Here is a 14,931-nt window from a genome sequence, read left to right as displayed (position 1 = left end):
GCCATGTTTGATTGCTGAGAAACTCTAGAGGTCTTGAGTGAGACGGTTCATAGAGCTATCATATTTGAATTCTACTCTTTGACCAAGAGGGAGTGTTTCCAGCCAATACCTAAGTAGGGACAGCATAGACCATGAGGGGCATTAGGTTCCTTTCTTATGACCAGAGACTGCTTTCCTGAGGTTAGCCTTAAGGCCTGTTTCTCACATTTGCAGAAATGAGTCCCTAAGTGTGTCAAGGCACCAGGGGGCTGGGCACACATGTCTACAGGTATGGTGGAGGATACTGAGGGGCAGATGGTCTCAGATAGCCTTGGAAGACATTAGAAAAAGCGAACTTGGTAGAAATCTTTTGGGTTTCATTCTCTATCCTTCTTACCTGTAGCTTTCCTCCAGCACTTTTATCCTGCCCTACTACACCCACTCCCACCAGGAGAGTATTTTTCTAAGTCTTTGCATATTTAAAGCTACTAAACCAAATCAGAAAACACTGTTAACTTGTTTTTGTCTAGTTTATATAAGTTTTGTTTTTTTTTTGTTTGTTTTTTTTGTTTTGTTTTGTTTTTTTTTTTGTAAAGCTAGCTTTTAAGTGTGTTTTGTTATAGCCAGGCTTTAAAAGGCGTGAGTTGAGTTGTTTGGGTTGTTTTATTTTGTCTGGTTTATTATTTATTAAACAGACAGTGTAAGAGTTCTCATTCACTGATTCACTCCCCCAAATGCCTGCTATAGCTTGGACTGAGCTGAGGCACAAGTCAGGAGGCCTGAACTCAACCCAGGTGTCTTGTATGGGTGGTAGAGAGCCAGTCACTGGAACCATTGCTGCTACTTCCCAGGGTCCGAATTAGCAGGAAGATAGAGCCGGGGCCAAGGATTGAACCCAAGTACTCCAATACTTGACATGGGCATTTTAGCCTAGAGGCTAAATGCTCACCTTATGTAAGGTTCTTAAAAATTATTTAAAACATGTAAAAATTTGGGAACTACAGAAAATTCCTGCTTTTTGACTTTGCTTTAATGGTAGGTCATCCTCCCCACCTCCCATTTTATTACAAGTGCTTTTCACTTCTTTGAGCTTTGAATTGGGCTCCTGGGGATGTCTGAGTCTTCAACTCAAGCCTAAAATGACTCCTGCTTATAAACTGAGCAGAAAGACACACCCTCTGCCTCCCGTACCCACCTGACACAGGCCCTCAGTGCATGGCAGTACTGGTGGACAACTTTGGGGGCTGACCTAATCTATACATAATCTATACAGCAACAGATCTTTCACCATATTATTTACTTCTTCATTTACTCATTTTTTTCATTGAGCAAGCACATCCTGAATATAGTCAAAGGTTGGAAAATAGGAAACAGACAAGTGTATGTTTCTCATAACATCTGAAGTATGGATTATATGTAGTTTGGCACAGAATTTATGTTTAGACCACCAATCACCATCTTGTAAACCTCTGTTGTAGATTCAAGGAATGTTAGAACTACAAAGAAAATCAACCCAATATGGTAATTTTTAAAGCCCCCTTCCTATTTCCTTTTCTTTTTTATTTTATTTTTATATATTTAAGTCTTTGTTCTCCCTCAAACAAATTTCTTTTAAAAAGAATTTAATCTGGGAGTCAGCGCTGTGGTGTAGTATGCTAGGCGTCCACCTGTGGTGCTGGCATCCCATATGGGCGCCGGTTCGTATCCCAGCTGCTTCTCTTCCAATCCAACTCCCTACTATGGCCTAGGAAAGCAGTGGAAGATGGCCCAAGTCCTTGGGCCCCTGCACCCAGATGAGAGACCAGGAAGAAGCTCCTGGCTTTGTATTGCCCCAGCTTCAGCAGTTGTGGCCATATGGAGAATAAACTGGCAGATGGAGTCTCTCTCTCCCTCTCTCTCTCCCTCTCTCTCTCTCTCTGAATGTATGTGTGTGTGTGTGTGTCCCTCTCTCTCTCTCTGTCTGTCTCTGTAACTCTGCCTCTTAAATAAATAAATATTAAAAAAAAAAAAAGAATTGAATCTGGGTGTAGTGGTCTGAGTTCTCCCTTTTCACTCATTCCATCCCTCACCTCTCTTTCATATAACACATTCCCAGTCAAATCTGAAGTGACTTGATCTTTTCCCAGCCCAACCAGGTCTAAACTCCTAAACTCCTGCCTCTTAGGTCATCACTCGGATCACACCCCATTCCTCTCCTCCTGGCTGTCTGTTTGATTACAGGGTGATCTCTGCAGTTGTTCTGAGTGCAACAGCTCTTGGGAGAGCCTCCTCTTACACCCCAAGTTATGCCAAGGCAAAAATATCAGCTGCACGCTTTTTTCAACTGCTGGACCGACAACCTCCAATCAATGTGTACAGCAGCGCAGGTGAAAAATGGGTAAGTATTGAGAAGGAAGAGGGCTGTCCTTCTGTGTGTGTGTACACACAGACCAGCCATTGGGAATGTTCAGACAATATCTTTAGCTAATACACATGGAGTATATAGTATATAGGTTCATGCCATCCAATATAGAGTACATGGGTTCATTCACATGTACTGAGAATGGACAGAGAGCATATTTATAAATGTAAAGGAGTTAAGCAAATTAGCATTAAAAATCATTCATAAAAATGACATTTGAATATGGCAGCAATATCCAAAGAGTGACATACATTCTGTGTAATATAAAACACACTTAGTTCCAAAATGAATGAAACTAGATGTCATCAGAGATGTACTCAACCAGCATGCTTTAAAATGCTGTACTGGTGTGACATGTAGGAAAACCAGTTCTTCCTTTTTAATAAAATTTAAATGATTCAATTCATCAAGATTCAGGTTTTAGCTCATGTGGTTTCCCAGATAATTAATTAAATCTCAACAAGTATCTTTTCTTCTAACTGGTACTCTGAGGAGGTGATTTTTAATTTTCCCTGCCCAGTTTTAGAAGTCTCAGGATATTCAATAGAGCAAAACAGATTTAACAACTGTGTATCTGAACTCAATTCTGAAATCTTTTAAAAGTAGTCAAATACTCTGTTTCTCCTCATCTCAGTAAAAGTAAAGCCTTTTAGTGGTCTATTAAATGTCTGGCCATTCCTAGAGTTCATAATTCAGAGAGTCTTGAGCACCCTAACATAAAATTGAGTTATTCAATTTTGCAGGACAGACCTGAAGTAACTTTCCAAGACATTTCAAGCATAGTATTATTTTAAGTCTTTGGGGGAACAGAGCTGTAGGGATTTGGACAGTTGGTGGTTTCTGTAATAATGTCTTCTAGCTATTCTCTTCCATTCAAAATGTAAGGAATGAATATCAAGGAAATCCCCCTGGGTTAAAACAGAGTAAGAGGTCAAAGGTCATTCACGTCACTGCTAAAGCCTTTCTTCATTCTATACCTGCTAGACTAAGGAACAGAATGTCATTTCATTTCATTGATCCTGTCTTTTGCAACAAAATAGATGCAACTGGAAACCATTATACTTAGTGAAATAAGCCAGTCCCACAAAGACAGATATCATATGTTTTCCCCGACCTGGGGTAACTAACAGAGTACCTAAAATGTAATGTATTGAAGTGAAAAGAACATTTTGAGATTCAATGGTTGTTTACAGCCCTTGTCTCTTCTGTTGAGGAACAGCGTCTTTTTCTTCATACTATCTGTTGAACTCTTTACTTAGTAGAGAGTTAACTTCATGAGTATAAAATAAACTGAAAATAGGTCTTTGTAAAAACTATGAATGGAGGCTGGTGCCGTGGCTCACTTGGCTAATCCCCCACCTCCAGCACCCCGGGTTCTAGTCCCAGTTGGGGCGCCAGATTCTGTCCTAGTTGCTCCTCTCTCCAGCTCTCTGCTGTGGCCCAGGAAGGCAGTGGAGGATGGCCCAAGTGCTTGGGCCCTGCACCTGCATGGGAGACCAGGAGGAAGTACCTGGCTCCTGGCTTCAGATCGGCGCAGCGCCGGCCATAGTGGCCATTTGGGGGGTGAACCAATGGAAGGAAGACCTTTCTCTCTGTCCCTCTCTCTTACTGTCTAACTCTGCCTGTCAAAAAAAAGGGTGGGGGGGACAGGAGAGGGAAGAAGAAGTCTTGGAGTGTAGGTGGGACAGATCACTATGTTCCTAAATCTGTATATATGAAATGCATGAAATTGCTGGGGCAATACAAAGCCAGGAGCTTCTTCCTGGATCTCATGTGGGTGCAGGTGCCCAAGGACTTGGGCCATCTTCCACTGCTTTCCTAGGCCATAGTAGGGAGTTGGATTGGAAGAGAAGCAGCTGGGATACGAGCCGGCACACATATGGGATGCCAGCACCACAGGTGGAGGAGCATACTACACCACAGCGCTGACTCCCAGATTAAATTCTTTTTTTTTTTTAATTTTTATTTTTTTGACAGGCAGAGTGGACAGTAGAGGGAGACAGAGAGAAAGGTCTTCCTTTTTGCCGTTGGTTCACCCTCCAATGGCCGCCGCGGTAGGCACACTGCGGCCGGCGCACCGCGCTGTTCCAATGGCAGGAGCCAGGTGCTTCTCCTGGTCTCCCATGGGGTGCAGGGCCCAAGCACTTGGGCCATCCTCCACTGCACTCCCTGGCCACAGCAGAGAGCTGGACTGGAAGAGGGGCAACCGGGACAGGATCGGTGCCCCGACCGGGACTAGAACCTGGTGTGCCGGTGCCGCAAGGCGGAGGATTAGCCTGTTAAGCCACGGCACCGGCTTTTTTTTTTTTAATTTTTGACAGGCAGAGTGGACAGTGAGAGAGAGAGACAGAGAGAAAGGTCTTCCTTTGCCGTTGGTTCACCCTCCAATGGCTGCAGTGGCTGGCACGCTGCGGCCAGCACACCGCGCTGATCTGAAGGCAGGAGCCAGGTGCTTCTCCTGGTCTCGCATGCGGGTGCAGGGCCCAAGCACTTGGGCCATCCTCCACTGCCTTCCCGGGCCACAGCAGAGAGCTGGCCTGGAATAGGGGCAACCGGGACAGGATCCGGTGCCCCGACCGGGACTAGAACCCGCTGTGCCGGCGCCTCAAGGCGGAGGATTAGCCTATTGAGCTGCGGCGCCAGCTAGATTAAATTCTTTTTAAAAGAAATTTGTTTGAGGGAGAACAAAGGCTTCCAAAAATAAAAATAAAAAAAAGAATAGGAAGGGGGCTTTAAAAATTACCATATTGGGTTGATTTTCTTCGTAGTTCTAACATTCCTTGAATCTACAACAGAGGTTACAAGATGGTGATTGGTGGTCTAAGCATAAATTCTGTGCCAAACTACATATAATCCATACGTCAGATGTTATGAGAAACATACACTTGTCTGTTTCCTATTTGTCCAGCCTTTGACTATATTCAGGATGTGCTTGCTCAATGAACAATTTTTTTTTTCAAAAAATGAATGTCATTTCATTAAATTGCTAGCTCTATACTTTTCAAAAATGTTTTAAAGATTTATTTTATTTATTTGAAAGACAGAGTCACAGAGAGAAGTAGAGTCAGAGAAAGAAAAGAGAGATCTTCCATCTGGTGGTTCACTCCCCAAATGGCTGCAGTGGCTGTAGCTGAGCTGATCTGAAGCCAGGAGCCAGGAGCCTCCTCTAGGTCTCCCGCATGGGTGCAGGGACCCAAGGACTTGAGCCATCCTCTGCTGCCTTCCAGGCACATCAGCAGAGAGCTGGATCAGAGGTAGAGCAGCCAGGACTCGAACTGGCACCCATATGGGATGCCGGCACTGCAGGCTAAGGCTTTAGCCCACTGTGCAACAGCACCGCCCTAGCTCTATACTTTGACTTTGGCAGCTTGGTTTTGAAGGCCTCTTAGGGATTGAAAACTCGGATTTAGGTATACTTTCAGTATTCTAGACTCCAGTAGGAATATATGAGGATTTAATTCCAACCCTCCCATCCACAGGACAACTTCCAGGGGAAGATTGACTTTGTTGACTGCAAATTTACATATCCTTCTCGGCCTGATATACAAGTCCTCAATGGTCTCTCAGTGTCAGTGAGTCCCGGGCAGACGCTGGCGTTTGTTGGCAGCAGCGGATGTGGCAAAAGCACCAGCATTCAGCTGTTGGAACGTTTCTATGACCCTGACCATGGCAAAGTGGTAAGCAGTGCCGATGCTTTAGAGGATGTTGTTTATGGGCACAATTGCTGTCTTCCAGATTGAGTCTTGCCAGACTCCCTCGAAAGTGCTTGTCCTGCACACTTACCTCCGTGGATATTCTCCAGGTCCCAGCCATTTGCTGGTTGACCTGATGCCACCTCACAATTTCTAACATCGTTTTCTTCCCAGTTCCAGATGGCCTGCTGACCAGTTAGGCACAGAAAACCGGGCACGCTGCAAAGCTGGAGATGAGTGTATTTAACAGAAGCGTTCACTTACTCGTAAATGGAGCAGAAAGTGCAGACTAATCAGGAAACTAATGACCAGGAATGGAAAAAGCGGGGGTGGTAAAGGACACAGTAATAAATGAGCAAGAAAGGGGACTGGGCATGAAAAAAGCTGAGACAGTTCTGGTTCAAGAAACTGAAGTCTAAAATAACACAAGGGATTTAGATTGATAGCCGTGTATGATAAAACTTTGGCAAGGGTATATGAAAAGTGGGTGAACTGCCTACTTTTCACAGCATTTTCTTCATTTCTCTTTGTTCTTTCCTTTCCTTTGAAGTTATATGTGCAGAAGATTAAAAGGTAAAGTAAAGGTTTTTAATAAAAGGTAATACCCTGCTCTGTCTCTCTACCCCACACCTCCTAGTTCTCTGGTCCAAGGCAACTGTTGTTAACTACTTGATGCTTTTAGATCTCCAGTAATCACTTCTATGTTTCTAACTGATATGGTGCTATTTCACAGTTTCACAAATGTAGATCCTGTTGACGTATTCTTAACAGATGATCTTGCTTACCCTCACCATTCCCCTTCTCCTCACTTCCTCCCAATATGGTAACAGCATTTTAACAGTCTGTTTTACATTTAGTATACTTGTGTTGCTTTTCCACCACTTACAGATAATATCTCATGAACTCCCACTTTTTAAGATGAGAATGCTAGCAATCCTTCCTTTGTTTTCACCTCTTACTCTCTTTTTACGTCTCAAGTCCTTACTATACTTTCATGCTATCAACAATACAAAATGCCTAGATTCCATTCATAACATTGATTCTCTTTCCTGCTTTCACTCTAGGTTGATTCTAAAAGTTGAAGATCAATTTTTACACTTTTTAAAATGATTGTGTAAATATTGTTCATTTCACACTCAAATAGAGAGGTACATTATCATTACATTTTCTATCTTGAGTATTTTTCTAAAATACTCTCTTTTTTCCATTCTCTGCCTTTATAATAATCCCATGTTCTTCCAATCCCTCCATCCTGCCATCTGTGCTGACAGACCTACTTGTTGCCCTCCTTTCTGTCATAGCCTGAACTAATTGTCACCTCTGCTTGTTGCAAAATTAATTATCATCCTGTGAGTTCCTTCCAGTGTTTTCTTGGATTAGATTCAGTATTTCCTAATCTTCATTTTCCGGTTTTCACCCTTCTTTTATTGGTGCATGCTCACAAGTAGTTTTCTAAGAGATGTTTCAAAACAAGAAGGAAAAAAGAAAGAACAACACACACACATACACACACACAAATAAAAAAAGGAAAAAAGAGAGATGGTTCAGATATGGATTGAAAACATTTCATTTTGTTCCATTCTTGACCATTTGTTTACAAGGCTTTTAAAGTACTTTCTGATTTCCCTGGGTAATGTCATCTTCATTGCAGTGAAGTTTGGTAACATTATGAAGAGAAATGCTGACAGAAACTTGAAAAAGGCAACTCGAGTTTCTGTTGCATATAGAAGAGAGAGGAAATAAGTGATAGATTTTGGCAAAATCTAGGGCGTTCTGAATATAAGGAGGAAAAGTTGATTGCTTGTAACCTAAATAGTCATTTCTGTGATTAACTTCAGGTGTAAAGATTTTAATTTGTTTGAAAGCATGTGGTGATAGATGAACCCGGGAAACCCATTACACAGGAAATGTTACTGCAAGTGAGAAGGTTCAGATTTTCAAAGTCAGTGCTATCCTGTCACTGAACGTGGGCCATAGGGACCTGGATCCTTCCCGTCTGACCTCTGCAACGCTGACGTGCGTACAGAGCATGTTTCTCCGCCACTCAGTGGTTGTTGCAGTCTCAGGAAGCAAGGCCCATGAAGAAGTCAGGATGATTTCTTCCATTTCCCAGGCACAACATACATTGTTATGTCATTGAAAAAATTACTGGAAATATTCTTAAGTAGAAAAACCTATTATTTTTAATCAATTTTGAAAAATTTCTCTTTTTCTTGGGGCTGGCATTTTGGTATAGCAGTTTAAGCCTCCACCTGGGACATTGGCATCCTATATGAGCCCTGGTTCAAGTCCCTGCTGCTCCACTTCCAATCCAGCTCCCTGCTAGTGAGCCTGGGGAAGCAGCATAAGATGGTCCAAGTGCTTGGGCCCCTGCCACTCATGCATGAGACCCAGAAGCCAGGCTCCTGGCTTCAGCCTGGCTCGGTCCCAGCCATTATGGCCATTTGGTGAATGAACCAACAGATGGAAGATCTATCTCTCGTCTGTCTCTCCCCTCCTCTCTGTAACTCCACCTTTCAAATAAATAAAAAGTAAATCTTAAAAAAAAAGAAATCTCCTTTGCTCTTAAGGAAGATACCTAATGCAAATATTCAATTTTCACCACTTAATTGGATACCTGTAATTTGCCCAGTACTCTCTGTGAGAGATTCTAAAGGGCATAAAACATGTTTTCTGTTTTCTAAGAACTTACCGTACAGCACATATGCAACAATTACTAAGCAGCTCTAGTATTCAATTATGTATTCAGTTGTGCCTTACAGACTCAAGTACTGTAGGAAATAAGTAGAACAAGATGAGTAAGCACTAATAGTTGCTGAGGAATGCCTTATATTTTTTCTAATAGTATTCATTTTTTCCTTTGCTGAGAATTTATCTAAAATATAACATAATCATACTTCGTATCATAATCTTTGTCTGAAATCTGAAGGCCAAATTCTGTAAAATCATTTGTTAGACATACTGTACCTTTACTGTTCTAAGTGAACCAGATCAAATGTAGACATTTGAATACCTCCACTTGACTACCTAACTAGACTGTGAGTTCCAAGATACAGATGTTATGTTTTTATATATATATATAGCAGACACAGACTGTTTAGCATGGTGCCTTTGTGACAGGTGATTCAATGTATGTTTGTTGATTGACTAAGTGATTATATTGCTTCCTTACTTGGGCCTCTTATCTCAGTTATTCAAAGATTGTTGTCAGTAAAATCAAGAAGATAGATTTGACCCTTATTTCATCCTATAGCTTTGCTTCAGAAACTCCTTTCCGTAATTCATGAAGCCTCAAAATTGAGTAATTATTCATACTCGTAGAGAATGTGCTACACTAAAGTATAAGGAAAAATTTTTTTCTTAACTGCATACTGTCCTGAATATCTTCCTCATTTGTACCACTTGTAGAGCTAGAATTTAGGTAACAAACAAGCCAAACTATAGTTTGATCCATGTTAGCTTCAACACAACTCCTGACAGGCACCACCTCTGGACATCAAAGGCAACATAATGTTTCCCAGAGTCCTCGGATTGTTGTTTCTTAATCAAAGGAAGCGTCCTGTGTAGCACTTACCTCTAGAATATGAATTTTCCTCACCACTGGAATGCTAAAGTTGAACACCCTCTGTTGTCACCTCTGTTGGCAGATGATAGATGGGCATGACAGCAGGAAAGTAAACATCCAGTTCCTCCGCTCAAATATTGGAATTGTCTCCCAGGAACCAGTGTTGTTTGCCTGCAGCATAAAGGACAATATTAAGTACGGGGACAACACCCAAGAAATCTCCATGGAAAGAATCATAGCAGCTGCAAAGCAGGCGCAGCTGCATGACTTCGTCATGTCGCTCCCGGAGGTGAGTATCAAGCTCATCGTTGCCTGTGGAGGACAGGGGCGGGGAGAGGTAGAATAGCCAAAAAGGAGGAAGCGTTTGACTCAGGGACAAGTTCAGAGGCAACACAATTTATTTCCCAGTGATCTGGGATTATCTTAGTCTTTTCAGCAAAGTAAATGTCCTCCATCAACCGACCCTTTAGTTTCAGAAAGTATTACATTTTCCATCCCAATGGATGGTGTAGAATTTGTTGAGCTTAGCCCAGTGGCAAAGCTCTGAGATTCGAAGCAGACATGGGTTTGAATGTCAGCTCTGCCACTTACCAGCCAGGTAACTGTGAGACAATTACTGATCCGTGCTGAGATTGTTCTGGCTGCAAAATGCAAAAACAAACAACAAACCATTCAAATGAAAAAATGCACTAATGGCCACCCAAGGAAAGCTGCCGCTGTTGCCACTTGATGACATCATTATTTCTCTATTTGGCAGCTGTATATGGTGGGGTAAGTTGCAACTGCCTCGGTGTCTCTTGGAGCCAGGTCCAAATGTAGCTTGTATCAACTGCATTTTTCCATCTACAGAGTGTTTCTCTTGGTGGTCAATCACAAGGAAAATTAAGACAAGGAATCAAATTGTAGCACCCAAACATCTCCTGACGTCCTTTTATAAATATTACTCAGAACTTTCCTTTGTAAGTGATTATGTAGTGACTTTTTCGTTTGCTCTTTTTGCAAAGTATCCTTAAGTCTTGGGCTCTTGGCCTGGTATGACTTGGGTAACCTAACCAGCAAGCACATAGAAATAACTATTTGCCTCATCCTGAATTGAAAAACAAATCTTGTGTGCCCCCCAGAAGATTAACTTATTCCATAAGCCTTTATTGAGCACCCTACACATTTTGTGTAAGACACTGGCTTGAGTTGGCTCAGTGCTTCTTTCCTAAACAGACTTGCACATGAGGCTCTTCACTGAGCACTTTGTCTCTACAAGGAAAAGGAGGTTGTCATGGATCTCAACTGGCTTCCTTGAACATGTGTCCAGAGACAAGGGAGGCAGAGGATGGAAATAGACCTTGTTGTGGACGGCAAGAAAGGGTAGTGGTCAAGGGAAAGGACTCAGAAGCCAGACACCGCTGAATGTAGATGGAACCTTCACTGCTTATTGTTTGTCTTTGTGCATTTTTCTTGCAACTTGGTACCTAACTTTATAATCTGGAAAACAGGGAGAATATAGCTTCTTTGAATATCAAATAACAATCCAACTAGAATAGTGCAATACCAGATGCATAGTAGATTTTCCATACATGTGGCCTATTTTTAGGTAACCTGCCCAGGCATTTGGCTAGACATTTTCCTTCCTAATTTCATCTAAAACTCAACAACAAATTTGTAAATGAGGTACTAGTACTGCATTTTTTTTTTTCACCCGAATTTGGAGCTCAAAGAAATTTAGATGAGTTGCTCAAGATCATCGAGCAAGTAAGTAGCAGAGTGTAATTTCAGCCCAAAGCTGTGTTCTGGAAGGAAGCTTCCACAGTAAAGGAATGGACCGGAAGATGTCTTAAAAGGCATTCCTGGGATTAATTCATCATGGAAAGGTTTTCCAGACAAGAGCCTAGGTATCAGGGAGTCACAAGTCAAGGAGGATCTTAAAAATGGGATCTTCTCTGGACATATGCTATGGCACAGTGGGTTAAGCTGCTGCTTGGGATGCCATCATTCTATATTGGAATGCAAGTTAAAGTACTGGCTGCTCCACTTCTGATCCAGCTTCGTGCTAAGGCACCTGGGAAAGCAGTGGATGATGGCCCTGCCATCCATGTGGGAGGCCCAAATGGAGTTGCAGGCTCCTGGCTTCAGCCTGGCCAGCCCCAGCTACTGCAGGTATTTGGAAAGTGAACCTATTGGTTTGAGATCTCTCTCTCTCTCTCTCTCTCTGTCTCCCTTTCCCTCCCTTTCAAATAAAATGAAAATAAACAAATGTTAAAATATATAAACTTAGATAAAGGAAGATATAGGTGTCAAAGTCCCTCTCATTCCCCAGCACAAATGCCAAAAATACCCTATTTTTCTGTATTCCTAAGTGAATTTGATGTCTTTTGTACGACTCATTCGCTATTCTGAAGTTGAAAAACAACCATTTAAATTCACAGAGGCGCCACTGATGTGCGCTCCATATGGCACAGTAGGAACAACTATTTTCTGCTTCTCAAACTTACCATAATTTTTCCAGAAATATGAAACTAACGTTGGGTCCCAGGGATCTCAACTCTCTCGAGGAGAGAAGCAACGCATTGCTATTGCCCGGGCCATTGTACGAGACCCTAAAATCTTGCTACTAGATGAAGCCACTTCTGCCTTAGACACAGAAAGTGAAAAGGTATGTACTGATTTTCAAAGTCTTGTATCATTGCAAATGAGTGTTTTGTTACAAGGTATGTCCTTATAAAATGGCACTGTTTTTAATTTTTTAATTTATTAACAGTGTATATTGGCACTACTTTGTAGAACCAAAGGACGATAATTGAGAGAAGACAATTTAACATAAGATTGCTTCAAATAAAACAAATTTCCTTAACTTTAAACTAAAAATTATTTTAAGGTCTTTAGGCTAAGTTCCTTTTCTGAGGTCAACTAATTAGCTTCTTAAACAAGGTAAAATAATCTAGGCCATCCGTTATGCAACTCATACAAGCATTTTATAGTTCTAAAGTTATATGACAGAGCAGCTAGGCCACATACAGCACAAATAAGGAAGTGGTATCTGATGTGAAGCTTGCATGAAAGGGGATACAACTGGGGAAAACACAGCTATGAGATTCAAAATTCATTATTAACTCCTTAAAATCAAGATTTCATTTCAGAGAGAACTAAAATGGCCTCAGTGAAAAACAGTATCAGGAATCACCACTTATGCTACCCTACACTCTTTTCTTGGTTGCATTATAGTAAACTAGGCCATCAAGTATTGTAAAATTATATAATGACTTTATGGTTTGATTCATTCTTGCTTCATGGAAATTTCTCAGTCTGTGCACTGCAATTTCAGTCATTGATGCATTACATCTTGTGAGTACTTGCTGAATCCTCTCATTTGACCTTAATCCTGTTGTTACCCAGGAAGTGTGTCACTAACCTCGTGCAGTGGTGGCTGGGGGCCAGTCAGGCCACTTTGCACCAACTTTCCATCTTCTCTTTGCAGACGGTGCAAGTTGCTCTGGACAAAGCTAGAGAGGGTCGGACTTGCATTGTCATTGCCCATCGCTTGTCCACCATCCAGAATTCAGATGTCATTGCTGTCATTTCACAAGGGGTGGTGATTGAAAAGGGGACGCATGAAGAACTGATGGTGCAGAAAGGAGCCTACTACAAGCTGGTGACCACGGGATCACCCATCAGTTGACCTGACACAAGAGCGTCCTGCACAGATGATGCACCAGTTGCAGGAGTGTGGGGGGTTCTTTTTCTTTAGAGAGGAATGTTGACATTCCACCATTACAGACATTGTCGTACATTGGGATCCAAGCTAATTTCTAATGACCTTCAGCAGTAATTCAGCTTTACATGTCCATGTTGAAAATGAAAGCAACTGGGATCCGTGTGTGTGAAAATCCAAGGTCAAGCGCTGCTCAGCCATCACCAAACGCTTCTGTATGCGGGAACCAGTTCCAATCACCAGTGGGGATGAATGACAAGGCACGGAGTAGATGAGACTTTGGACTCCTCTAGGGCAAACGGCTATCTTTTCATTCTTGAACATGCAGTGTGGCCAGAGCTGGGTCTATAATAAGCACTGTCAAATTTGAAAAGAGCAAAGGAACAAAGAGCAGCTGTGTTTTTAACTAAGATTTTCTTGCATGTGAAAACCAAGTCACTCATTTCCAAGGCTAAGGATAGGGAAAACTTTGATACACTGGATGTTCTCTGGCCAACAAAGACTCTGGGGGCCGGGATTAGCAGTAGATTCAGGGTGTAGTACAGGATGGTAGTGGTGATAGTGGTGGTTGAAATTACCATTTACTGGACTAGAATTTATCAGTGTTGCTGGAATAGTACCAAGACCTAGTACTCCCCTCTACCCCCACACATTTTGGTGTCTGTTCTTTGTTTCCTTGAAATCCTAGTCATGAAAACAGTGCATTTTACTTTGCTGTAGCTTCCTAAGGTGTTATACAAAGAGTCACTTGAAGATAGGAGAAACACACTCATGTTTGCCCCTGCTCCCTGAAAACACCACTAAATGCTATTAAAAGAATTGAAGAAGGCATAAATCCACACAAATAAAGAAAGCAAAATAATACTAGCAGGGGCCAGCACTGTGGCGTAGTGAGTAAAGCCACTGCTGGCAGTGCTGCCATCCATATGGGCACTGGTTTGAGTCCCGGCTGCTCCACTTCTGATCCAGCTCTCTGCTATGGTCTAGGAAAGCAGTAGAAGATGGCCCAAGTCCTTGGGCCCCTGCACCCACATGGGAGACCTGGAAGAAGCTCCTGGCTCCTGGCTTATGATTGGCCCAGCTCCAGCCATTGTGGCCATTTGGGGAGTGAACCAGCAGATGGAAGACCTCTCTCCCTCTCTTTGCCTCTGCCTTTCTGTAACTCTGCCTTTCAAATAAATAAATAAATCTTTTAAAAAATGATACCAACAACATTTGGGGAAACAGAAAATGAAATGGATAACTGAAATGGATTTAGAAGACAAGAGAGAACAAAAATGTGTTTCTTCAGGGAAGCCTATGAACATCCTGTTTTGTACTAGAGATCCCCCAGAAAAGCTCAGGATATAAAAGATGGGGGGGGTGCTTCCAGAAGGGGGACAGTGGGGGGTTGAAGACAGAAGAATGAGCTGAAAGGGCGTATAGAAACAGAGGCACAGAGCCCCACCCCTTCCACCTCCCTAGCCCCATCCCCACTACCCCCACTCTGCCTGCAGCAGGATCTTTCCTTCCCAATCTCGGCAGGTGCTTCCTGTGTGCGGGAGCTCGCAGACAGGCTTGCCCTAGGGACTGCAAGTTGTAGTTGCAGGGG

The 14,931-nt window shown here is 42.4% G+C and overlaps 1 protein-coding gene across 2 annotated transcripts in view; it reads left to right on the top strand.

The window, feature by feature from the left end:
- ABCB11 (ATP binding cassette subfamily B member 11) overlaps positions 1-14,543 on the top strand; it is a 105,340-nt gene extending 90,797 nt beyond the window's left edge. For both annotated transcript variants that reach the window (XM_062187623.1, XM_062187614.1), the window contains exons 24-28: positions 2,200-2,356; positions 5,860-6,057; positions 9,720-9,926; positions 12,138-12,284; positions 13,107-14,543. In XM_062187623.1, coding sequence (XP_062043607.1) covers positions 2,200-2,356; positions 5,860-6,057; positions 9,720-9,926; positions 12,138-12,284; positions 13,107-13,307 — 910 coding nt within the window. In that variant the 3' untranslated portion in view covers positions 13,308-14,543. The remainder of the gene's footprint in view (positions 1-2,199; positions 2,357-5,859; positions 6,058-9,719; positions 9,927-12,137; positions 12,285-13,106) is intronic.
- Positions 14,544-14,931: the final 388 nt, after the last annotated feature.

The sequence above is a fragment of the Lepus europaeus genome, chromosome 1 (assembly GCF_033115175.1).
Source record: "Lepus europaeus isolate LE1 chromosome 1, mLepTim1.pri, whole genome shotgun sequence".
In the NCBI taxonomy this organism is placed as follows: Eukaryota; Metazoa; Chordata; class Mammalia; order Lagomorpha; family Leporidae; genus Lepus; species Lepus europaeus.
Note: the sequence above shows the minus strand (reverse complement) of the source record. Positions and strands in the feature narration are given on the sequence as shown.